This window comes from Haliotis cracherodii, unplaced genomic scaffold (genome assembly GCF_022045235.1).
Source record: "Haliotis cracherodii isolate W230 unplaced genomic scaffold, xgHalCrac1.p SCAF_7, whole genome shotgun sequence".
NCBI classification, from domain to species: Eukaryota; Metazoa; Mollusca; class Gastropoda; order Lepetellida; family Haliotidae; genus Haliotis; species Haliotis cracherodii.
Window position 1 is genome coordinate 39,943,423 of NW_027266330.1, and position 24,430 is coordinate 39,967,852.

General features: G+C 42.0%; 2 protein-coding genes across 4 annotated transcripts; both read right to left on the minus strand.

Annotated features, from left to right (window-relative positions):
* Positions 1-1,573: 1,573 nt before the first annotated feature.
* Positions 1,574-9,472, minus strand: LOC139447608 (monocarboxylate transporter 12-like). Of its 3 annotated transcripts, none has more exons than XM_071229014.1 (6): positions 9,239-9,472; positions 7,320-7,514; positions 6,736-6,879; positions 5,432-6,337; positions 2,929-3,094; positions 1,574-2,496 (listed from the first exon to the last, which is right to left on the minus strand). In XM_071229014.1, the coding sequence occupies exons 2-6, from the start codon at positions 7,492-7,494 to the stop codon at positions 2,472-2,474; spliced, it is 1,416 nt and encodes a 471-aa protein (XP_071085115.1). In that variant the 5' UTR covers positions 7,495-7,514; positions 9,239-9,472; the 3' UTR covers positions 1,574-2,471. The 3 variants fall into 3 exon arrangements, with proteins under 3 accessions (XP_071085115.1, XP_071085116.1, XP_071085117.1); XM_071229015.1 differs by having other exon boundaries at positions 7,320-7,535; XM_071229016.1 differs by lacking the exon at positions 9,239-9,472 and adding an exon at positions 8,589-8,615.
* Positions 9,473-19,015: 9,543 nt separating this feature from the next.
* On the minus strand, positions 19,016-21,966 carry LOC139448505 (monocarboxylate transporter 12-B-like). The gene is made up of 4 exons (XM_071230064.1): positions 21,757-21,966; positions 20,777-20,920; positions 19,600-20,481; positions 19,016-19,161 (listed from the first exon to the last, which is right to left on the minus strand). The coding sequence occupies exons 1-4, from the start codon at positions 21,956-21,958 to the stop codon at positions 19,025-19,027; spliced, it is 1,365 nt and encodes a 454-aa protein (XP_071086165.1). The 5' UTR covers positions 21,959-21,966; the 3' UTR covers positions 19,016-19,024.
* Positions 21,967-24,430: the final 2,464 nt, after the last annotated feature.

Below are 24,430 nucleotides of genomic sequence, written 5' to 3' on the forward strand. Positions count from 1 at the left end.
TACCAAGGAGAACGAGGAAGTATTGACATGGTCACTGATGCGGAACATCCGCAAGCTGTCACCCCTTGACCACTGGTCACCACGAGTAACGAGAGGTCAGCGGAGACATCCACACACGGGCACCTGGTTAGCTCAGCAGGCCCGGTAGTAGCTACATTGCCGACTTGCTGTTTAACACTACGTATCGCCAAATTCTATATACTATATCCCTGATTGGTGACACTCAGTAAAGATACCATAGCCTATGTGAGGCGCCAGTTTGGCGAACAAAAGAGGATTGATGATCACTGCTCAATTCAACCAACCACATATTCAAAGGCCAACAGGCAAGCTTTTATGTTTTCAACTGTTATATGTTTAGCTTTTGGCAAAAACTACTGTCAAGAAAAGTTAAGAGCAGTTTCGAATAACCATATGCTGAACATTAAATGTGTGATTAAATACGATCTTCAAACTGACTTTAGACAGATGTAGACAGTCCCCAGAAGGCTTTTGTGTATGGGATCTTGACTGGGGTTACAGGCCATCTAATACAATATTCATGATACTGCCATGGGATTTGACTTTTTACTTATGGTACTAAGTCAAAATATTATTGTTATAATAATGGCAATGACATAGGAACGTGTCTACCAAATTTCTTCGATTGACATAAAAGATCGATCAAAACGAACACTGAAACCAATGTATAGCTATTTTCTCTTCGGACACTACGACCATGACGTTCTGTGGACATACTTGATTTCAACGATGGGTGATGTAGCTGGCATAGTTTCAAAGCTTTTCAGGTGTCACATCGGCTACACATATATTCCTATCTCTGATAAGTACATATACATAGACATAGGTATGTTGTAACAAGGAATTGTACAGTGCATTTCCTCATTATTTCTTTCAAACATATAACAGATAAGCTAGTTTTGGCAGATTTAGAAAAATATATAATTCAAGGCCAGCTTAAACCAAAGTGGCATTTGTTGTCTTATTTGTCACTGTGGAGTTGTTGTCACGCGGACGGTGGATGAGTGAGCTGATGAAGTCAGTGGGTGGATGCCAGCATTGTGCTACCGACACTGCGAGGGGCGGTTCAGAGAATAGAACAACAACCGAATGGACGATGATGATAACGTGTTGCGTGGGCAATATGATGTACTATTATATTGATGACAGTTTACTCTGAGGTGAACAGACACGTGAACATGTTACATCGGGTACACGCACGCGTGCATAACGTGGTCTCTGTCATGGATTTTCTGGATATATCATTGTCATTATCCCTCCTTTATTGCAATAAAGGATCCATGCCCTTGTGAAATTAGCAAGACCCACCCGAACGTTATTGTCATGTACCAATGTCCTGTCAACAGGTTCTCTTTAAACTGTTAGTACCAGGCCGGAATTGTTGTGTTTCTTGAATGGATAAAGAATATTTTAATTGGTACTTATACAGGAGTTATAGCTAGTGACTGTTTTGCTGATTAGTAGGACAATAGCCAGATTGTAGAGTAATCTCAAGACAAACTTCAAAATGGCAAGAATATTTTTTTATGAAAAAGGAAAACATTTCCCATATCGCATACACAAAGTCAACAGCGGACATCATCAGTGGCAGAAAACATCTACAGTGGATAAAAACATGTACATGTGTATTGTCAAAAGTGTACAGTTGATCATGTATATTGTCAAATGTTGTAGACATTTCTACGAAATGTATGTAGTTCCCTTTTGTTAGCCGTAATAAAAAGGCTTCTTGCAGAATCGCAGTTTCAGATCCTTCAAGTATTGCCTGTTTGTGTACGGTTTGATCTGTTTATAGTTAGTACAGATACAGACTTCAATATGGGACATGCAACTTACAAATAACACAGTCGTGTCTATTACTACATTGCAACGGAGGAAACCGATCCTGTTAGGACAAAAAAATATTTTAGGCATTAATAAACAGTGGACGGCTCACAGCTTACGGGACAAGCCTACTTAACTACCGCACCAACAGATGGTATCATGTTACAACATATTAGTCAACAAACAGAATTAGATCGTCACAAATGTGTTTCACACACATCTTGGCTATCAACTTCACAGTTTATTGTCGAGGTGAAACTCATTATAAAAACTACTGGTTCAAGTAACGTTCATGACAATAGAACGTGTTGCAGAGTCACAATGGGGTCAAAGCTCTTTCTCCTAGTCTCAACACTATTGTAAACGTTCCCCGGTGTCAAAACAACTGGTCCTGGTCCAGAACGCTATTTACGGTCCAGTTGTGAAACCATCCCTTGTTATCTCCTAGCTACGTTTTCTTCACTTGGGAGGAACACATCCACCCCGACGGTTTGTCAAATCTCCCGTGGACAGTGTAATTACTCTGTTTCGGTGTCAAGTGGGCCAAGATCAGGACGGGTCTTGTGCCAGGAAGAGACGTATCTTAGCACCAAGAGGCGGATCTAAGCATCAAGAGGAACGCTTCATCAGAGTGATGTTACATGCACCATGCTGAAACCAAAGTAAATGTAAATTGTCAATGCAAGGGGACAACCAGTCTAGATTATCCGCCAAAACAGATTCCATTGGGCACAAAGGGCACAATAGTTTTGAAAATTATATGAGCATACCACTGAAAATCAGTGATGACATGTTCGCGAAAAGGGTAATAAGTATGTCCTGCGCTACCAGCTGCATCAGCAATTCACACAATGTAAGTGAAAACAGAAAGTTTTTCTTGCCGATACAAAACATCCAATAATATAACAGTTACTGCAGAAGTGACGTGAACAAATGAAATGGCATTCCCAGTAGCATTTATCACACAGAACTGGCGATGTCTAACTTGTTACATGAATGCACTCAAGCTATTTAAGCGCGGTGTTAGAAATATTCTAATCATATTTGTCATATTCAACTGGAGATACAAAACAACAAACATACCCAGTCTCGTCACCAGACAAAGCCCGACGACGCGACCTTTCAAGCTGAATAGAAGTTTTCTTTAGTTTCTTCTGTAACAGGAAAACGATGATGGCCGCCATCGCCATGGCAACTGCAGCAATTGCAAACACAGGCTTGTATGAATGTGCCTTCTTCAGAATCCAGCCTGGAACAGAGGATGTTAACATCAAGAAAGTCCTTTGTATTTGCATCTGTTTGTGCAACATATTGGGTTGTGATGAAGGAAGTGTAGGACACAGAATGTGATGAATAGTTAGCCACTGTCATTCACTGATTTTCATGCAGACGTGTTGTATTACTTGTGTGGGTGAGAAATTGAGAAATTTCAAATGCTACGTCCCTAGCTATTACATGTAGAGTAGCATGTATATACTAGTATACACATGTGTGTGTGTGTGTGTGTGTGTGTGTGTGTGTGTGTGTGTGTGTGTGTGTGTGTGTGTGTGTGTGTGTGTGTAAAACAATGTTCTATCATGACGTCATTTCCAGAGATTCGAACATGCGCTCGCAACTGATCACGTCGTAAATTGGACGAGGTTATTTTTTTTAGGGTGCAGGTTGATATTTTAAAGCGTGTACTTTTTATGAACATATTTAAAGAGACTGTACAATGAGTGAGTGAGTGAGTTGGGTTTAACGCCGCTTTTAACAGCATTCCAATTATATCACGGCGTGTCAGCTTAATGTGGGAGGAAAGCCCAAAGTGATACAGGTCAAGACGTTTACCACTTCGGTGAAACCCACGAGCACGGGTATGGTGCTGACAAACCTAGAAACATAATTGGGGCCAACCGGGATTCGAACCCATAATCATAGGTTTCTGGCGTGCCAGAGGGACGCAACTCTGCACAGCGAATCACGGCGCCTTAGACGACTGGGCCACCCGTGCCCCCAGAGACTGCCCCAAAGGTTGGTATCTCGTTCGTGGTCGTTGTTTACGTACAATAAAACACTGCAGGGTAAATACACCACTCGGGACTGTGCCTTTCATGGTTTATTCTCCCTGCAGTGCTTTATTCCATTACATTATATTTTATTTCCGAATGGTTAGTATCATCATTATCATTATTATTATTGTTATTCAAGTCGTCAGCAAGGATGCTGGAATTTATTCCTATACACCGTACTATATTCCCTTTGCCAACAACCAGTTCAGGTGTCTATGAATGCATTTGAAGGGCTTCCCTCCAATGTTAAGCTGACATGCTTTGGTGTTATTGCAATAAACCAAGCCCACTAACTTACAGACAGCCCCCGTGAAGATCCGGGTTGGAATTGTCTTCTGCAACTCATGCCTGTCGTAAGAGGCGACAAACAGGATCGGATGGTCATGCTCACAGACTTGGTTGATGCATGTTATGGTATCTCAGCGGCGTATATCGTTGCTCATGAAATCAATCACTGGTGTATCTGTCCCAAATTCGATTATTACGCCGCATGGCTGGATCTGCTGAGTGCTCCGTTAAACAACAAACTGACACTTACATATTTATTGTGAAATATTCAACGAGATCTTTACAATAAACCATTAACCTATTTGCTGAGATAGGATCTATTTTAGTTTGGACATGCCCAGCCACGTCTGTGTATTTTACCACTAGTGTTGCTCCTGGTAGCCACACTATGTCAACTTCTATGCTGTATATTGTAACATGTGTGGTGAAGAGTGCAGTGAGTGTGTGCAATCGATTGAGATCGACCTACTTGTTGACAACACAACACAGGTATATATATGTACATAGCATGTCCTTGTGAGTCCTCAAACGCTTTACTGACGTGACCCCAATAGCTCAGCATGAATATGTTACATTAGGGAATAACTACAGGGTGGTATATATCTTGATTAACGCTGTATCGGCAATTATTGTAGCATAAAACAAAGAAGAATAAGGCATGCAAAAAACTTACAAATGTCACTTACTGCTAAATGCATGTTTTCGTGCACCATAAGGCAACCGTGGTATACCTATAATTATTTGGTAAATATTTTAGCGTTTTTAAGCTTTCCTCCCACACACATGTCGAGATATAACTTTTTATATAAACCATCAATGCAACAGAATAACAAGTCTAGATTATCCGCCGAAACAGATTCCATTTGGTGCAAAAGGCAAAAGAGCTGTGAAATATATATGAATGGACCAATTGAAAGTCAGTGATGACACCAGGTGTTCGCGAAAGGGTAAGGATGTCCTGTCCTACCGTCATCACCCGCCATTCACACACATTGCATAAAAAGTAAGTATTTATTGCCTAATGCCGCACAGCAGTGCTCGAGACATGCACGGCGGTCTGTAAACAAACCAAACAATCAAGTGATCGATGAACCAAAAACACGTTAGTGTATTTACTGATTGTGTTGAAACTAATAAAAATGATATGATAATTTTGAATTACGTCTGCTGGTCATAAGTAATGAAAAACATTTGAGAAATACAGTGCTTACTTACTACTGTTTTCAATAGTTTTACTATATACATACCCGTCGACGGTGAAGCTATTGACATCGCCATTGTTGACACAAATACATTTATTCCAAAGGGGAAGGCAAAGTTGTCTTCTCCTGCAAGGTTGATGATGATGGATGCAGTTATCTCCCTTCCTGTTCCTGCAAAGCTTATTCCAACTAGTGCTGCATAAACGAATATTATGCTTAAAGGCAGGGGGATGATGAACACGAACGTTATCAGCCCACCCACTGTAGCAAGCATCACGTACCAGTACACAGGGTCAAGCAAGTAGTTGGTAACAACTCCCTGAAGTAGGTTCCACACACAGACACTCACACCCAACACAATAAGCAGCAACTCAGAACCTGGGTTGGCAGTAAAGCTTCTTGCGATGACATATCCTTGGATATGCATGAGGACGACAGACACGCCATATCCATACAGCATGGTGGCAAATAAGAGGGCGAAGTAACCTGTCTTTCTCCAGATCTTCATCATGTCAAGTATCCTGCTTCCTTTTAAGAAAGCACGTGGTTCATCAGGCCCCTCGTTCCACAAAGTTTCTAAATCTTCCGAGTCCCGTCTCGTTGATAGTCTGATCCCATTGGGTTTCTGTGCCCAAGAGTTGCGAACTATTGGCCTTCTGTTCATGTCATTGATGAGGCCTCCTTGCGTGATACTGGGTTGAGGGTTATCGTTTCTGCGTTCAGCGCTAGGGAGGAGGCAGGAGAGGGGGATAATGTTCATCAGTACCCCCGTGAAGATGAGCAATGTCCCCCGCCAATGGTACACCTCAAGAACGTTCTGTGTCAGGGGCTTTGTGAAGTAGCCACAGAAGCTGATGCATCCAACGATGCCAAACACAATGTTTCTGTTTGTAGTGAACATTGTCTTAACTGATTCGTAGATGCCGATATAGACTAGGCTGCACCCAATACCTGTGAAAAACAAATTGTTTATTGAGTTCTCAGTGGTATAGTTCAGAGTATTCCAGATGGCTTATATATTTTCCTCTTTGTTTTTGATAGTAGGGTTGTGACATATGAGATAGTAATTAGTATATATATCGGGTGCATCAAGGCTCAAAGTAAACACCACAGACGTTACAATACTACAGACGTTACGATACTTATCTTCCACACAAGTGCATGACTGGTAAGAAGCTTTTCATACTTCAACTTGTTTACCTCAAGAATACATACAGACCAGTGATGCATTTAGTGACGATATATACCAGTGATGCATTTAGTGACGATATATACCAGTGATGCATTTAGTGACGATATATACCAGTGATGCATTTAGTGACGATATACATGTATGAGAACTGACATACCTGTGATGATCCCGAAGGTAATAAACGCATGGACACCTGATTGAGCAAAGGCGCTGACCAGCATGCTCAAAGTGACCACTACCCCTCCGACAAGGCTGACCAGTCTGGGTCCGTGCACAGTGGCAATCACACCGCACGTGGGGGCTGGAGGAAGTAGGGAGAAGGATATATATATCAGATGTAGGAAGGTGAGGTCAGGTAAAATGGGGCGCATGTATGTGTGCTTTTGTTGGTGCTTGTCCTTGTCCGGACTTATGCCAGTCTTAAGTCTTATCCCACTGAGATCTCATGTCGAAATGTAACATGGATAGACACATTACACTAACTCCGAGCCGACCAGTGACTTACAAAGCCGAGTCAGGGTAACATCATTCAACGTTCTTTCGTATGAAGCGTCCGGGGATCGAACCACTAAGCTTCAGCTCTCCGTGTAGATATTGTACTTGTAGGAAGGATTTTTAGGAGTGTTTGAAGGGTATATTTCTCCATATTAGTCAATGATATTTCCCAACGCCCTTTAAGGATCCCAGGACAGTGACTGGTATGTAAATATTGTCGTGGTATGATGCCATGTTTGTATATACCTGCTAATCCAAAAGACATCACCATGGCGATGGGCACCCAGGACAACATGCTGCCATCAAACTCGAGTCCGATAATGTTCGCTCCGCTATAAACGGTTGTCACGGTGCTTGTGATGAGGAATCCGCTCAGTGACGTCACGATGGCCACAATGACACAGTGTAGTCGCTTCCCCATCGCTGGGACAATATCTCACTCTGAAACCAAAGTCGCTGTTACTGAAATGTAAGTGATAGAATTATCTGACTGTAATATAATCTGGTAGTAACTGATTACTTCCGACGACTGAGTGGATTTCGCCTTGATATGCCGTATAGGCAATTTTGCAGCTTTGGGGGTTTTGGAGAGGAAATGTTGTAAGGGATAAAATAAACCAACTGCCCCCACCACCCACATCCCACCGTAATAAGCACCTGCAACACGCCGTTAAACACCCTCAACTCAGGCAATGATCGTAAATATTAGCGCACTGTGATGATATGTGTGCCATTTAATGCAATATCTCATTAACAAGACGGCAAACCCGTGAAGATCCGAGTTAGAGTAGATCTTCAGCAACCAATGCTTGCCGTAAACGACGACTTTGCTTGTCGAAAGAGCTCGATCGGGCGGCCAGGCTCTCTGACTTGGTTAATGCATGTCATCATATCTCAATTACGTAGATCGATGCTCATGATGTCAATCACTGGATTTTTCTGGTCCAGACTCGATTTATCGACCACCTTCATATAGCTGGAATAGTGCTGAGTGCGGCGTTGAACAACAAACAAACATTAACAGGACTGTGCATTCCTAATTTGGCCGTGAGTAAACAAGACTATATTGTTATTCTGGGATCAAATCAGATAATATCCTAAATCACCTCTGTAATATTTATAAACCTCTGAGGAAGTACGTGTAGAACACTTCCTGAGACAACACTTCCTTGATGTCATCTGATCGTGCTTCATATGTCCTTGTCGTATGTTTTAGGGGCGTTGAAGTTGCCTAGTGGTTACAACGTTGGCTCGTCACGCCGTGATATTGCTGGAATATTGCTGAAAACGGCGTTAACTGAACTCCTCACTCCCTATGTTTCAACTGACACTGGGTTCAGTTCATATAAACCGTCATTCCATAACCATGACTGCACGAACACTCTCACATTGATAACACATGCCTCGTACTTCCAAGTTCATACCTCAAAAGTTAGGATGGAACAATATAATCCTTTAAAGATTCGGGGGTTTCTTTCTGGTTCTATTTAGGTTATCAAACAATTTATCCTTTACACGTTCGTTCAGTGAGTTTCACCCCAGGGAACACCACATGGTTGAGGCAAGCAGATTCTCCGTCATCAGCGTGATTAATATTGCCGCAGGCACATTCGTCTCAACTCACTTCCGTGTCAGTGTCACCCGAAAACAGAAGATGCTTACGACGATTGATCTATACAATTTTACACACCAGTTTAATAGTTGCTAGCTATAACCTTTATCATACTTATTATAATATTTTTATATTCAATTATGATAAATATATAATATTGCTTTTGTTCTAATGACAATGTCAATCCCGAATACCAGATACATGGCCGTGTATTTACACTGTACAAACGTAAATATGTGTGTTCAGTGACATGCTTTCCCGCAGAGGTGGGAAATACAATTCACTGGTAAAACAACCATTTACTTCCTGTATCTGAGACACAATTCGGACAGGTTCAGCACATACGGCAAGTATTCATATTTCACAATTGTAGTTTACAAAACTCAAACCAAATACAACCCTGGTCCAATTATCCAACTGAATTAGCATGCAGTCGATCGCACTCGACCTCTAACGTTTCATTCACTGTATTATGACACATATCTATATATTCATAATTATTACACGTTACTATATCCCTGTAATATCTACATCAACAACAGGATATACCTACATTGTGGAGCTCTGCCTCTCACTTTGCCTTTAGTAGAGTTCCTGATCAGATCGGCGTGTCACTCGCACACCTGGGATTAATCAAGTAATATCTCAGGTAGCGTCTTCGGTGTTACGTCACAAGGCGCAAGGCGTGAACTGTAAACATGTATTTTTAACTCTACGTCATGCTGAAAACTTTGAAATGCTAAACTGGGCACTGTGTCATCACAATCTTCAGAAAAAGTCCGGCTGATGTCACCAACTGCATTTTACAAAACAATCTGGGTATTGATTTGATATTTTCCTCTTAAAATGGGTCAGATCATGGCCATAAATAGACATTTCGCATGTTGCATTGACACTGTGGCGACGCTCATTGTGGCCACCTGTTCAGATAGCACATTTGCCAGTTGCGCTGAACAGGAAATGATTTCAACACTTTCAACAAAGGGTTTGTCTCTGTGATCATTCTTAACAGCGTAATGGCGTATGGACCTTCCCATGGCTTATACAGAGAAGAATATTACGATTTATCATGCAGGGTATACCGCAGATGGATCTGTTTACACCTCATACAAATATTCAGTGTCGTCAAATGTTTTTTCAATCAGGATAAATCTGATAGGCGGGGCTGCTGACAGTGTAATGTCTCCATGGTGCCGAGGTGACGAAGCCGGCAATCTTGGTATCTGCAGTGAGTAAACCACAAGGTGACAGAGGAGCTGATAAACGCCATGTCCTCTTTTTCAAGTTCATGTTCGCCAGCAAGAGTTATTATACGTCCGTTTCCTAAGGTTCATGGAAACTGAGAGTACTGTACAAGGGTTTTAATGAAATTATAACCCTCGAGCTCAGACGTGTTTTGTCCTACACATACATTGTCATGCAGGTGTACATGTGGATATCTCATACTGTAGATCAGTATGCAATACCTCACACAGAGTGTCATGCAGTAGGACATGTGGACATCTCATACTCGGTCCTGTAGATCAGTATGCAATACCTCACACAGAGTGTCATGCAGTAGGACATGTGGACATCTCATACTCGGTCCTGTAGATCAGTATGCAATACCTCACACAGAGTGTCATGCAGGTGGACATGTGGACATCTCATACTGGGTCCTGTGAATCAGTATGCTTCACCTCGCACAGAGTGCCATGCAGTAGGACATGTGGACATCTCATACTGGATCCTGTAGATCAGTATGCTTCACCTCTCACAGAGTGTCATGCGGGTGGACATGTGGACATCTTATACTGGGTCCTGTAGATCAGTATGCTTAACCTCACACAGAGTGTCATGAAGGTGGACATGTGGACATCTCATACTGGATCCTTTAGATCGGTATGCTTCACCTCGCACAGAGTGTCATGCAGGTGGACACGTGGACATCTCATATTGGATCCTGTAGATCAGTATGCAATACCTCACACAGAGTGTCATGCAGTAGGACATGTGGACATCTCATACTGGATCCTGTAGATCAGTATGCAATACCTCACACAGAGTGTCATGCAGGTGGACATGTGGACATCTCATACTGGGTCCTGTGAATCAGTATGCTTCACCTCGCACAGAGTGCCATGCAGTAGGACATGTGGACATCTCATACTGGATCCTGTAGATCAGTATGCTTCACCTCACACAGAGTGTCATGCGGGTGGACATGTGGACATCTTATACTGGGCCCTGTAGATCAGTATGCTTAACCTCACACAGAGTGTCATGAAGGTGGACATGTGGACATCTCATACTGGATCCTTTAGATCGGTATGCTTCACCTCGCACAGAGTGTCATGCAGGTGGACACGTGGACATCTCATATTGGATCCTGTAGATCAGTATGCTTCACCTCGTACAGAGTGTCATGCAGGTGGACATGTGGACATCTCATACTAGGTCCTGTAGATCGGTATGCTTCACCTCACACAGAGTGTCATGAAGGTGGACATGTGGACATTACATACTGGATCATGTAGATCAGTATGCTTCACCTTACACAGAGTGTCATGCGGGTGGACATGTGGACATCTTATACTGGGTCCTGTAGATCAGTATGCTTAACCTCACACAGAGTGTCATGAAGGTGGACATGTGGACATCTCATACTGGATCATGTAGATCAGTATGCTTCACCTCACACAGAGTGTCATGCAGGTGGACATGTGGACATCTCATACTGCGACCGATCACACAGGGTCACACTGAAGGGTCTCTCATAAAGGGTATATCTCATAAAGGGTATCCCGCAGATGGATCCGTGTATAGCGTATATGTCTTCTTTGCATAGAAATGCACTTGCTGTTACAAAATATAGTTTAGTTATTTGTATGTTTTGCAGCGGCCACGAAAAAGGTGAGTGGTCGTCCCTTCCCTGGATCCAACGCATTATGAACATTCATATCGATACTCAACGCCCCAATTTAAATTCTACACCTACCTCTACCTGCATGGCACGGATTGATGCCTGAAAGTCATCAGATGAATTCACATTTCAAACTGCCTCTTTGAAAGGCAGATGAACTGAAGGCCACACGGGCCAACTGTCGAACTTGACGTGCTTAATAACCAACATCTTTTTAGTTTGTTGGAAATCTGAAAGTCATATACACTATGACAATTTCATCTCAAATGGCTAAGTGAACGGATTAAAAGAATGAGGCTTGCGAGTGACGTTACTGTATCCATATATAACGCCATTAAGACAGGCATGCTAAAAAAGTCGAGAGGAACTATTTGTACATGATGAAAACTGAAAGATAGGAGATTATCGATATTTCTAAAGGAAGCCTTTTCTCACACTTGATATGTCATACAAAATGACAAAGATACAGTAACATTCAGGATTCTTTGGCACACATCGCTCTGATAACCACTCAAGTACATCAACGGCACACCCTAAAAGTGTAGTACCAACACAATCGCTATCTCAGCACTTTATCGTTGTGATACCTGGTCACACGAGGCAGATTTAAGGATAACAGGTCCAGCCCGTGGAAAGTGAAAATGGAAAGGAAATGAGACAATGAGTCCCTCGTCTTAAAAGCCGGCTCTGCAGTACATCATTAGAAAAGTAGAAAGATTTATTAACAACGACGCAACGACGCTGGTTATCGCAGCGGGTGCTAAGAGCAGTAATATCATGCATATGTCTGTATAACCAGGACAGGTTAATTAATAATACCCGACTTCATTATGTATGAAACCGTAGATCAAGTCCTTGTCAGATTGCATTCCCCCGCCGGAGGTTCTCACCATGTCGCTATATCGGTGCAATAATCTTGAACTCATTTTTGTCTCCTCACCCATGTCAGAGGTGGTTGGATATCATCTTCCCGAGGCAAAAGAGTTGATTGATTGTAAACGTCCAGTTTCCACCCTTGCCGAACTGAGCTAGAATTTCTGGGCTCTATCGTTGCACGACCAGTGACCATTACGAGTTATGTCCCTTCTATGTCCCTCCTACTCAGACTCCACTTTTCATATCACTTGCATTTGCTTCTAAGGCATAAGGCGGTGCCCAGTCAGGACAGTCTGATCAATAATCAAGATCTATAATGTAATAAAACGGGTCTTACTTTGCAAAGTGCATCAAATCATGTAGGCACCTGATCAAAAACATGAAAATATTTGGAAAATATCTGTTGACGCCGAGTTGGCAGTACTCATGCTTTGCAAATCCTGCAATCGACCGAACCGGATGTCGATTTCGTTACGCGAATTCATTTGGACTATGCATAGACTCTACAGTCCAGCCAAGATTTAACTCCATAATTCCAGTCTCGTTTGGTAAGGGTGGAAACTGGACATTTATGGTCAGTTAACTCCCTTGCCTCTAGAAGATGGTTGGATATTTGCTAAAGCGTTTGCTCGGCATGGCATGGCACAGTGTTTGAAACCAATTTCTGGTTTTTCCAGTCATGATACGGTTGGAATAGTATCAAGCGCGGCGTAAAATTATACTCACGCCCTTATTTGGTCACGAGGACTGCCATTTATGTCACCTTAAACAACAGGTATATCAACCGTAGACATGGCCATATTGCTGTATAATTGTTATTTCATTTTTCAAAATAGCAATTAACCTGTAGCCATCTGTCGATAAACTTCAGACCAATTAGAAAATCCAACGTGACGCATAATCCGCCAGTTTTGTCCGTCAACTACGTGTCGGTTGTTATACAGGTAAAGTTGCGGGCCTTCTTGCGTATATTTGCTGCACAGTGCAATTGCACACAATCTAAAACTTTCGAGCAATTGGGAAAATTAAAGGAGACTAATCTTTAAAAAGTATGCGGTACTTGTTGTTACCCTGCCTAGCGCTCGACATTACTATAACAAGGACCGGTCGTTTCGGAGTCAGTATACTGTGTCTGGGGTATTCATGTTAAACTGCGGATGGTATCGTGGGCTAGCACTATAAAATCAGCATATCTCTCTCTCTCTCTCTCTCTCTCTCTCTCTCTCTCTCTCTCTCTCTCTCTCTCTCTCTCTCTCTCTCTCTCTCTCTCTCTCTCTCTCTAGGGTATGGTAATCGTGAACTATAATTAAGGAAGTACTGGCGTAACAAGGTCACAGACGGACCATGTGGGATCTCCACATTGTAGCACAAGAAGTAGATGTGGCAGATATAGTGCCGGTTGTAGTACCTGCTCAGGGATTGACGTTTTGCCAGCGGTGAAACAGTATACGATAAACTATTCAGGTCAAATACATAAGTGGAGATATGATAAGTATATGCTAAAATGTATATGTTTATATGTATCAGAAATTACATTAAGAATGTTTGGTTCAGGACATGAGTGTGAAATTGATGTCCCAGTATAACGCTAGAAAATAGTCATCGTGTTATGATAGCATAAGTCATAGCTGTGAAAGAATGTCCTCCATAATGTCTCAGTGATCCTGGCCTGAGGTTCTCCTAGTAAGTAGTTCACCTGCTAAACAGCCATGCATGACGTAGTCACGCCTACAGCGGTGGAACATACATATGCTGACCATGTTCACTATTCGCCTTGTGGTAGCCAACAAATCAGTTACACATTTTGAAACAGGATGACAAACCCTGGGGCATGACACAATAAATAAGAAACGAGACAATTTCTAATTTCGTCCAAATGATCAGCTAATTTAACAACATGATGCTGTTGGTGGCACAACTTTCAATATTGTTCCTGCTGCTTGGCGCTGCAAGGGGTGCAGGTATCAACGATGTTAAGCTGTTGATGTCATCTCTCTTCACATGCTACAAGGGGGCACGGGTGACCCAGTTGTCTAGGGCGCCGCGATTCGCTATGCAGAGTTGCGTCCCTTGGGCACGCCAGAAACCTATGATTGTGGGTTCGAATCTCGGTTCGCCCTGATTATGTTTCTAGGTTTGTCAGCACCATACCCGTGCTCATGGGTTTCACCGAAGTGGTAAACGTCTGAGACCTGCATCACTTCGGGCTTTCCTCCCACATTAAGCTGACACGCCGCGATATAACTGGAATATTGTTAAAAGCGGCGTTAAACCCAACTAACACACTCACTCACTGACAAGCTACAACTCAGAGTTGCGGCCAGTGGATGACACCAACTTTTTTCTGGACGTATCAGTAACACTAAGCCTGGATAGCTTGTATGGCCTGGATGAGAAGGATAAGGCGATGGTCCTTCATGGTCAGCGCATGTTCTCGTGGTCTGATGGTCTTTAAGATGGAAACCTGAAGAATATAACGGCCTTGCATTTTTGAGCATGTGATGGTGAAGCAGAATCATCTGTGGTTACCGGATGTGTGTGTCAGGAATTCTGTTAGAGGTAGAAGGATAACTAGTTATGCTGACAGGTTCGTCAGTGTGAGTCATCGGGGTCTGATCATATGGTTTGTGGAGGACGTATTTAAGACATCATGTAACGCTGATTTAACTGTCTTCCCCTTTGATACACAGACATGTTTAATCACGCTATCCGCAGGAGAAATAATGAATGACGACGTGAAATTGTCAGCCATTAAAGACACAATATTGTTCACAAATGTTGCGAGTAATGGACAATGGTTACTCCAGTCGACATTAGTGACAGGTGGAACACTTCTAATTGTACCATCAAACGAAATAGAGTTTCAGCTTGTGCTACAACGGCGACCAACCTTCTACGTTCTAACCATCCTTCTGCCGGCTATGCTGCTCTCTCTACTTACTGCATCAGCTGATCTGGTTCCACCAAACTCAGGTGAGAAGCTCACCTTGCGTTCCATCCTGTTATTGTCCTTTATCCTGTTCCACGTGCTTCTCATAGATATAATGTCATCATGTCTCAGTATCTACCTCAACATACAACTAACCTTTACGGCTGGTGCAGTGTTTGTCACTTTCATAATCACCAGGATGTGTCAGTCTTAAACTAACGTTCCTAGATGGTTACAGTCAGGCGTTTCTCCACTCAGGTGTCTTCTATGCAGACAGAAACCACTTTCTGGTCAGTGGAGGCAAGACATTACCGAAGCAGTCAGGTGAGATGGAGTTGGAGTGGATAGACGTTGCGGAATTAATAGACAGGATTTTCTTTGTCCTTTGCCTGTCTGTAACAAGTCTGTGCACCACAGCCTGTACACAATGTTTGGGTAACTCCAAAAAGGTCTCATTTTCATGTTGAACGGACAAGGGCATTCAGACATGACACGTGGTGCACGAAATGCTTTAAAATCTGTGTGGTATAGGGTGATAGAATCGTTGCAAAACATGATCAGAGAGCACAACAAAATTTGCGTCAAAGACGTTGTTTGATAACCGAAGAATTAGGCAGACGTCATCAGTGGTGACTGCCACCACACTCAGATATGACTTACGGAACACCAGCGGCATTGACGTTTCTACTCAGACAATGCACATTCGCATCGCACAGTGCTGACCCGACATCACAGGCATGTACGTTTGGATTGGGCTGAAGCTCAGGTCAATTGGACAGGCCAAAACAAGGCTGAAGTACATATCACTGTTGAATTAAGATACCGTCTAGACTTCATAGATCGTCGTGCGTAGACAAGAAGAATGACTTCAGGATTCCCTGAACATGACAGCTGTGGAGCGGGCTCAAACATGATTTTGGCTAAGATCAGTAGAGAGTAGAGTAGAAAAGAACCGACCTCCATACCTCAGCGGGGCACGATGACAGGTGACACGTGTGTGCTACAGGGATGGCATTCTTTATGTGTATATGAGACCAAATGCTGATGCAATTGGCCTGGACGTCATCCTCATGGACGATAACGCACGACCTCATTGAGCCGGGGTTACTGATTCCTACTTAAAGCAGGTGGCCTTCGTCAACAGTGAGTGGCCAGCCTGGTCACAAAACTTCAACTCTATGGAACACACGTGGAACACAAGTCGAACCAGCTGCAAATCGCCCGCTCTTGAAGTCCTGTCCTTCTGACAACTCTACTAGGAAGCAACCATCCAGACACTCATTGGGAGAATGAGATGACGGTGCCAGGCTGTGATCACATCGGGTTGATCATATACAAGCTACTGACAGTTGTTTGAGAGTTTTTTTGGACAATGAATTTGTTTTCGTAATTATTTTTATGTTTTAGTTTAGTAGAGACTAGACACTCTCATTATATCTGGCTGATTATTGGCCAGATGTTGTTTGTTTTTCATTGTGTGACACATGGAAACGGTCTTTTTCTCATTTAACATGTCGTCATGTTTTTGGCGATGTCAACACATGCACACAATTTGATGCATAACGTTTTAAAGGGGTCATCCCTAGCAAAATTTTAGTAGTATATAACACGAGACATAAGACAAAGATGTTACCAATGGCTTGGTTTTGTGGAATTTACTTTTACTCTGAATCATGTATCCCAGCTCTTTGCTATAATATGGTCATGTTTACAGTCACTAGATAGATGCTTGAAGTGAACATCTATTTTGATTATATCCCTGATTTATATTAATTATCACTATCTAAATGTACTATTTATCTTATAGCCCCATGTGCTATGACGTGCATATTGTTTTCTCAGTCTGACATTTACTTTCAATTATGACAAACTGCCCTCAATCTGAATCTCCACGTTTAGTGACAAATGCCCCGTGGATCTAGGAAGGGAGTTTCCATAACCTCGTGTAAGATAGTGGTCTACAAATGTGAAGAATCAAATCTCCTGACAGACCTGAATTTTGCTCTTCTCTGAGAATGGAAATATGCATGCAGGAAACTGCAAATTTGTAATAACGAGTATTGTTACGAAATATGATGTAGACAAACCTTTGGGTATCATTGAATTCAGCATAATAGAAGACTATATGGTGCAAGGTCAATGATATGATAAATGTTGAATCAAACCTGTATGAGCCATACTATAAGAATAAATGGTGCAAGGTCACAATATACAAAAATTTGAATCGAATCTGTTGAAGGGCAAATGTACAATTGAATAAAATGTATTCATACTTAAATAAAACTTGAAAATCTTAAATGCTCTATGTTCATTTGACACCTACGACTAATTATTTATACAGTTTCAAACACATTTCTGTTCTCTTGTAGAAACGGTAACTGTTAATAAAAACAGTACCTTTAGACTTTCCCTAACTATAATATTTCTGACAACATTATGTTTGTGAGAAAGTAATGGAAATCGGAATTGTTGCCAAACAATTTCAAGTACAACACGACACAATTTTTTTCATATCACATTTAATTTTAGGAAATCTGGCATGGCCAGCGAAAAAAATAGAAAAAATCCCAGATCGGACTGATGATTGTGATTATCTACCATTACCACCAGAGAGTGGTGAGCTTCATTTTGAGTTAGTGAGTTAAACATGTTGAGTTATACATGTATAATAAAAAAAACACATAAACTGAATAACACCATGTTAATAAGCGTCACTGGAGGACAGAGAAGGCAACGATATGACAAAACTGGTATCAAAACTTCAACGAGAGAGAGAGAGAGAGAGAGAGAGAGAGAGAGAAGAGAGGGGGGGAGTCCCTCCACTTCACCCTCGATTATCAAGTGCATCATATTTCTAAAAAAAATTGTGACGACAGTAAACTACAGTTATTACGAACAAGCTTATAACGAACTGACGGATATAACGAACTTACGTTTTTGGACCCGACTATTTTCTGTAGATACACTTATATATGCTTATAACGAATTACGGTTATAACGAACTAAAAATAGTCCCTTTGATTTCGTTATAACCATAGTTTACTATAATGCCCTAGAATGATTCACCACCAAACCTTCGTTTCGGAAGTATCGTCACCATTTCTATGTCTCTTATCGCCAACTTGGGAAAGGATATCTCTCACTAATGAGTGCAATCTAATCGCACAGCTATATTTAGCAGTGTTTCTTTCAAATAACGTTCAAACTGAATGAGCCCAGGGTATTTATAACACGTGTACTTTCAACCTGACGATACTGTCACTCAACATCTATTTCTTCTTTTCAGTGGTTGTTTCTGTTGATTGAATGGAATCATTACTCAGATCTTGTAACTCATATGATTCTCAAACTGTAACGCAAGGTAAGATACTAATAGTGTATCTTTCATGGTATATATATATATATATCATATATATATAGATATATATAATAAAATAATAAAGTCCACGTTAGTCCATCATCTTCTTTAAATCAGTTTAATCTTTAAATCAAAGTACTCTCATGAGACAGCGAAAGTACTATGTCTGAAACTGATATAAAGAAGATGATGGACCAGCGTGGACTTTATTATTTTATTATATATTACATGTACACCGAGTGAACATTTACCTCATTTATATATATATATTATGCTAAACCCCCCCTGTAGTGGTTGCCTGGTTCGGCTTGAACTGACACGATGTCACCATGACAAATGCAGATGATATCATTGAAATGGCTGCAAGCAGGAACGGGGTTGTATAAGAACTGGTGGCATCATATATCCAACCTGTGGAGAAACACATATAGATTGATTGTGGTGCATAGTGACGAAGTCAAAGAAGAGGTAAAATGTCTCTGAAAATGATTCAAACGTTGCATACATATTGTTGAAGTACGGCTGTGCCATTCTGTACTGTAAGTAAACACATCCGATCCTGAGAGTTAACCCCTTTACATAAAAACTAATGTGTACCCTATGCTAGAATGTTACCGGACGAGTTCACCTCATACATTTCGACTTATTGTTTAGTTTTTCCTTGAGTTAGTCCTGATGAATGTTTTCAATATGTTTCTCGACTATTCTCGGTGTTACTTACCATCTCGGTAACGTACATATGCAGTTTCAAATCTTTTCTGTTTAAAATTTACTTCAGGAACAACTGTTTTTGTTCCGTTGGGATTCAAGGTTGAAATAGACTTCAGATGGCCTCTTTTACTATCTCACCTGCCGTTGGAGCTCCTATGAGAGATCCCATGGCTGTGATCACTGTGTAAAGGCCAACAGAGAAGGAGAAGCTGTCGGAGCCTGCCATCTCCAGCAGGATGGATGGCATGAGTGCGCCACCTATGCTAGCATTACTCGCTCCAAACACTACCATATAGGCGTATAGAACAGGAAGAGGAACATTGAACAAGAATAGAAACGTTGCCAAACCACCTATTCCACACACAAATATATGGAGTTTGATAGGGTTAATTCTGATTTTCGTTATCACAACTCCGTGGAGCAATTTACCACATGCCATTGACAATGCGTTGACTGTATACAGCATTGCAGCTCCATAGCTATCTGTAATGTTATTCTGCATGGCATAGGCTGACAAATGTCCCAGTATAATTCCAGCCCCAAAGAGATACAAGGTACCACTCAGTACGTATAGGTAATAATGTCGACTCTTTAAAAAGTAATGATTTTCGAGAAAGGTTGGTTGCAAACTTATATCTTTCAGTGCAACTGTCTTTTCTGTTTTTGGTGAGATACCATGTAATAATGAATCAGTCTTCCCATCATTTATCTCTGAACCAGTATCTCCATGGCCCCACGATTCGTCTGTCTCCTGTGCTATGGGTGTCTCCACTTGCGGACGTATTTTGGGTCCTGGAAATACTGCCGACACAACAATGATGTTCAGTTCCACTCCAGCCAGAATGAGGAACATTCCTCTCCAGGAGAAGATATCAATGAGGAGCTGCAGCACAGGTGGGTAGATCATGATCCCTAAGTTGGCAATAAATGCACTCACCCCGAACACCAAGTTAACATTAGTGGTGAATGTTTCTTTCACAGCTTCCAAGCACCCGATATAACACAGACCTGCTCCAAACCCTGTATTGAAAATTGCGATTATCAGTACTCGAACTCGGGGTGTAGTAGTCTGCACATTTGTAAATGTAATCTATGGGATCATAAGGACAATGTGAAATCAAAATTAGATCAGTGTAGATTGAGAGGTTTGATTCAAAGTCAAAGTAAATTTCGGCATGTAAGAAATAGGATATAATTTTAACGTACTTGATGGTTTATGAAGTTTTTTCGGTTTTTTTCAAGTCAGTCACAGTTCATAGGAGACAATTATCTGCTTGATATGATTTAAAAATCCACAGTCAGTGGCGACTCGTACCCGCGAGCATTCCATATGTGACGAACAAGTGAGCGATGTGAGTGGTCCACATACTGGTCAGCAGTCCACCAGACAGGATGATCCCTCCTGTCACGGTGACCAGTCGACTGCCGAAACGATGCATCACCAAACCTCCAACGGCACCTAAAACGGGGCAGATTCCATGGGTTGAATGTGATTGATATTGCTTTGGTCTAAGAGGAGAGAGGGGACAGGAGAAGATTTTTTGCCTGGCACATAAATTAATATAGCCATATGTTTGTTGGGTCTGCTTTCACAATTTGGCATGCTGCAATCAAATGACTTGCTGATAATTGACATCGAGTATAGAGAAGTCATCAAATGTTTTGCCTAAGAGGGTCACACACACACACACACACACACACACACACACACACACACACACACAAACGTGTCTCGAAATGTTTTAATTTGTGTTTTGGTGAGTTTTTTTAGTTTAGAGATGTTATGGGTCGGAATAGAGATAGCAATAATCCCAGCTAACACGAAAATGTTATAAATACATCCCTAAAACATTTCACAAAATGTTCCGAGAATGTTTTAAAAAATGTTTTATTCATGTGATTTTGTATGGTTCCTGAAACGTCCTAGAAACATTTTCCAGAAACATTTGGTCATAACGTTTTTAGTTTATAGATGTTGTGGGTCGGAATGGAGATAGCAATAATATGCTATGTTCCAGAGCTTATGATCAGAGAAAATATTTCGAAGAACATTCTTGACTCACATTAAAATTGTCCTCCGTTAGGATACGGGGCTAGAATACGACCATGGCAAGCCATGCTTTTCGTGCCAGGCAGCAGGATAGATCGGGTTTCAGGCTTGGTGACTTGAATGACTGCCTAAAATTGAACGTTGCTATGGACGTCGGTCATGATATCAATCACTGATTTTTCATCCAATTATTGAGTGGGTCGTAAAAGAACAAACTAGAATTATCGATCAGAATACGACGGTACCTGTTATGCAGCTCGTGAAGTACTGAAGTGACGTGATCCATGACGTCACGGCCGCACTTTGCTGGAAGGCGTCCCTGAAGGCGACGTACAGGATGCCGGGTGTGTACCACAAGCCACAGAAGAGAAGACGCACAGACGAAGCAGCCACGAGGACAACCAGATCATGGCCCAGATGACGGCAACAGCGTGACATGGTAACCATGAGACAGGTAACCCAGTCAATCTGTCAAAAAGTTGATTGATTCTGCATGGTATTAACTGTCACGAAGAGTCACAAATTTACGAACAAAAGACTTGGTTCTGAAAAAAAACATCAGCAGATATTATTATAACCTCCACGAGACCCACGTCGCCTATCCGTTTATTTACTTCTTCTAACGGACACACCGCAAAGAATGTCACTGCGGAATTATTTTGCTGAGTTCCCGTTATATGATTTAATTCCCTCATTCCAGAGCAGACATATGTTTAGCATGGTCATTTATTTTAGACAGCTGATTTCCTTAGATTCCTTTTTCGGTTCGCCAAGAGAAACATTGATCTGATTACTATGGACACGGGCGGCCGACCACTTAATATTCTTGTGTGTCGAGATGTGTGTGTGTGTGTGTGTGTGTGTGTCGGGGGGGGGGGGGGGGTATATTGTATCGAGGTTAGGCATGTTTCAGCCCTAGCTACAAAACCAGAATTTTTTTTGTTTAATGTTTGATTTTTTACGCCGCACTCAGCAATATCCCAGCTGATGACGTCGGTCTGTACATAATCGAGTGTGGACCTGACAATCCGGTGATTGACATCATTAACATTGATCTACGCAATTGACATCAGCCGCATCAAGACATAAGTGTCATCACGATATCAGCCTTATCATGACATCAGCCGCCTAAAGACACCAGTGTCATCAAGACATCAGCCTGATCATGACATCAGCACGCATCCCAACATCAGCCTCATCAAGACAACAGTTTCACCATGATATCAGCCTCATCACGACATCAGCCTCATCAAGACATCAGTCGCATAAAGACATCAGTGTCATCAGGACATCACCATCATCATGATATCAGTGTCATAATCAAGACATCAGCATCATCACGCCATCAGCCACATCACGACATCAGCCGCATCACGACATCATTGTCATCAAGACATCAGCCTCATGAAGACATCAGTCGCATAAAGACATTAGCCTCATCAATACATCAGCCGCATCACAACAACAGCCGCATGAAGACATCAGTCGCATCAAGACATTAGATTCATTAAGATATCAGTGTCATCAATACATTAGCTTCATCATGACATCAGCCGCATCAAGACATCAGTCGCATCAAGACATCAGCCACCATCATGTCATCAGTGTCATCAATACCTTAGCTTCATCTTGACATCAGTGTCACCAAGACATCAGACGCATCAAGACATCATTGTCATCGAGACATCAGCATCCTCATGAAATCAGCCACATGAAGACATCAGTGTCATCAAGAAACCAGCATCATCATGACATCAGCCTCAACAAGACATCAGTGCCACCAAGACATCAGCATCATCACGACATCAACTACATCGAGACATCAGTCGCATAAAGACATCAGTGTCATCAGGACATCACCATCATCATGATATCAGTGTCATAATCAAGACATCAGCATCATCACGACATCAGCCACATCACGACATCAGCCGCATCAAGACATCATTGTCATCAAGACATCAGCCTCATGAAGATATCAGTCGCATAAAGACATTAGCCTCATCAAGACATCAGCCGCATCACAACAACAGCCGCATCAAGATATCAGTCGCATCAAGACATCAGCCGCATCATGTCATCAGTGTCATCAATACTTTAGCTTCATCATGACATCAGTCGCATCAAGACATCAGCCGCATCAAGACATAAGTCGCATCAAGACATTAGACTCATTAAGATATCAGTGTCATCAATACATTAATTTTTCATCATGACATCAGCCGCATCAAGACATCAGTCGCATCAAGACATCAGCCGCATCATGCCATCAGTGTCATCAATACCTTAGCTTCATCTTGACATCAGTGTCACCAAGATAACAGACGCATCAAGACATCATTGTCATCGAGACATCAGCATCCTCATGAAATCAGCCACATGAAGACATCAGTGTCATCAGGAAACCAGCATCATTACGCCCTCAACTACATCAAGACATCAGCCGCATCAAGACACCAGCCTCATCAAGGCATCAGCCTCATCAAGACATCAGTGCCACCAAGACATCAGCATCATTACGCCCTCAACTACATCAAGACATCAGCCGCATCAAGACACCAGCCTCATCAAGGCATCAGCCGCATCAAGACATCAGCCGCATCATGATATCAGTGTCATCAATACATTAGCTTCATCATGACATCAGCCGCATCAAGACATCAGCCGCATCAAGCCATCAGCCGCATCAAGACATCAGCGCCATCAAGCCATTAGCTTCATCGTGATATCAGCCTCATCAAGACATCGGTGTCATCAAAACATCAGCATCCTCATGATATCAGCCACATCAATACTTCAGTGTCATCAAGAAATCAGCAGCATCATGACTTCAGTGTCATGAGGACATTAGCCTCATCACGACATCAACCGCATCAAGACATCAGCCTCATCATGACATCGGTGTATTCAAGACATCAG

Coding starts and splice junctions, on each gene's coding strand:
- LOC139447608 (XM_071229014.1), bottom strand. CDS start 7,494: ATGGGGAAGCGACTACACTGTGTCATTGTGGCCATCGTGACGTCACTG. Junction 6,880..7,319: donor GATGTCTTTTGGATTAGCAG/GTATATACAAAC, acceptor TACTTCCTCCAG/CCCCCACGTGCGGTGTGATT. Junction 6,338..6,735: donor TACCTTCGGGATCATCACAG/GTATGTCAGTTC, acceptor TGTTTTTCACAG/GTATTGGGTGCAGCCTAGTC.
- LOC139448505 (XM_071230064.1), bottom strand. CDS start 21,958: ATGGTTACCATGTCACGCTGTTGCCGTCATCTGGGCCATGATCTGGTT. Junction 20,921..21,756: donor CTTCACGAGCTGCATAACAG/GTACCGTCGTAT, acceptor GCCCCGTTTTAG/GTGCCGTTGGAGGTTTGGTG. Junction 20,482..20,776: donor CACATATGGAATGCTCGCGG/GTACGAGTCGCC, acceptor TTTTCAATACAG/GGTTTGGAGCAGGTCTGTGT.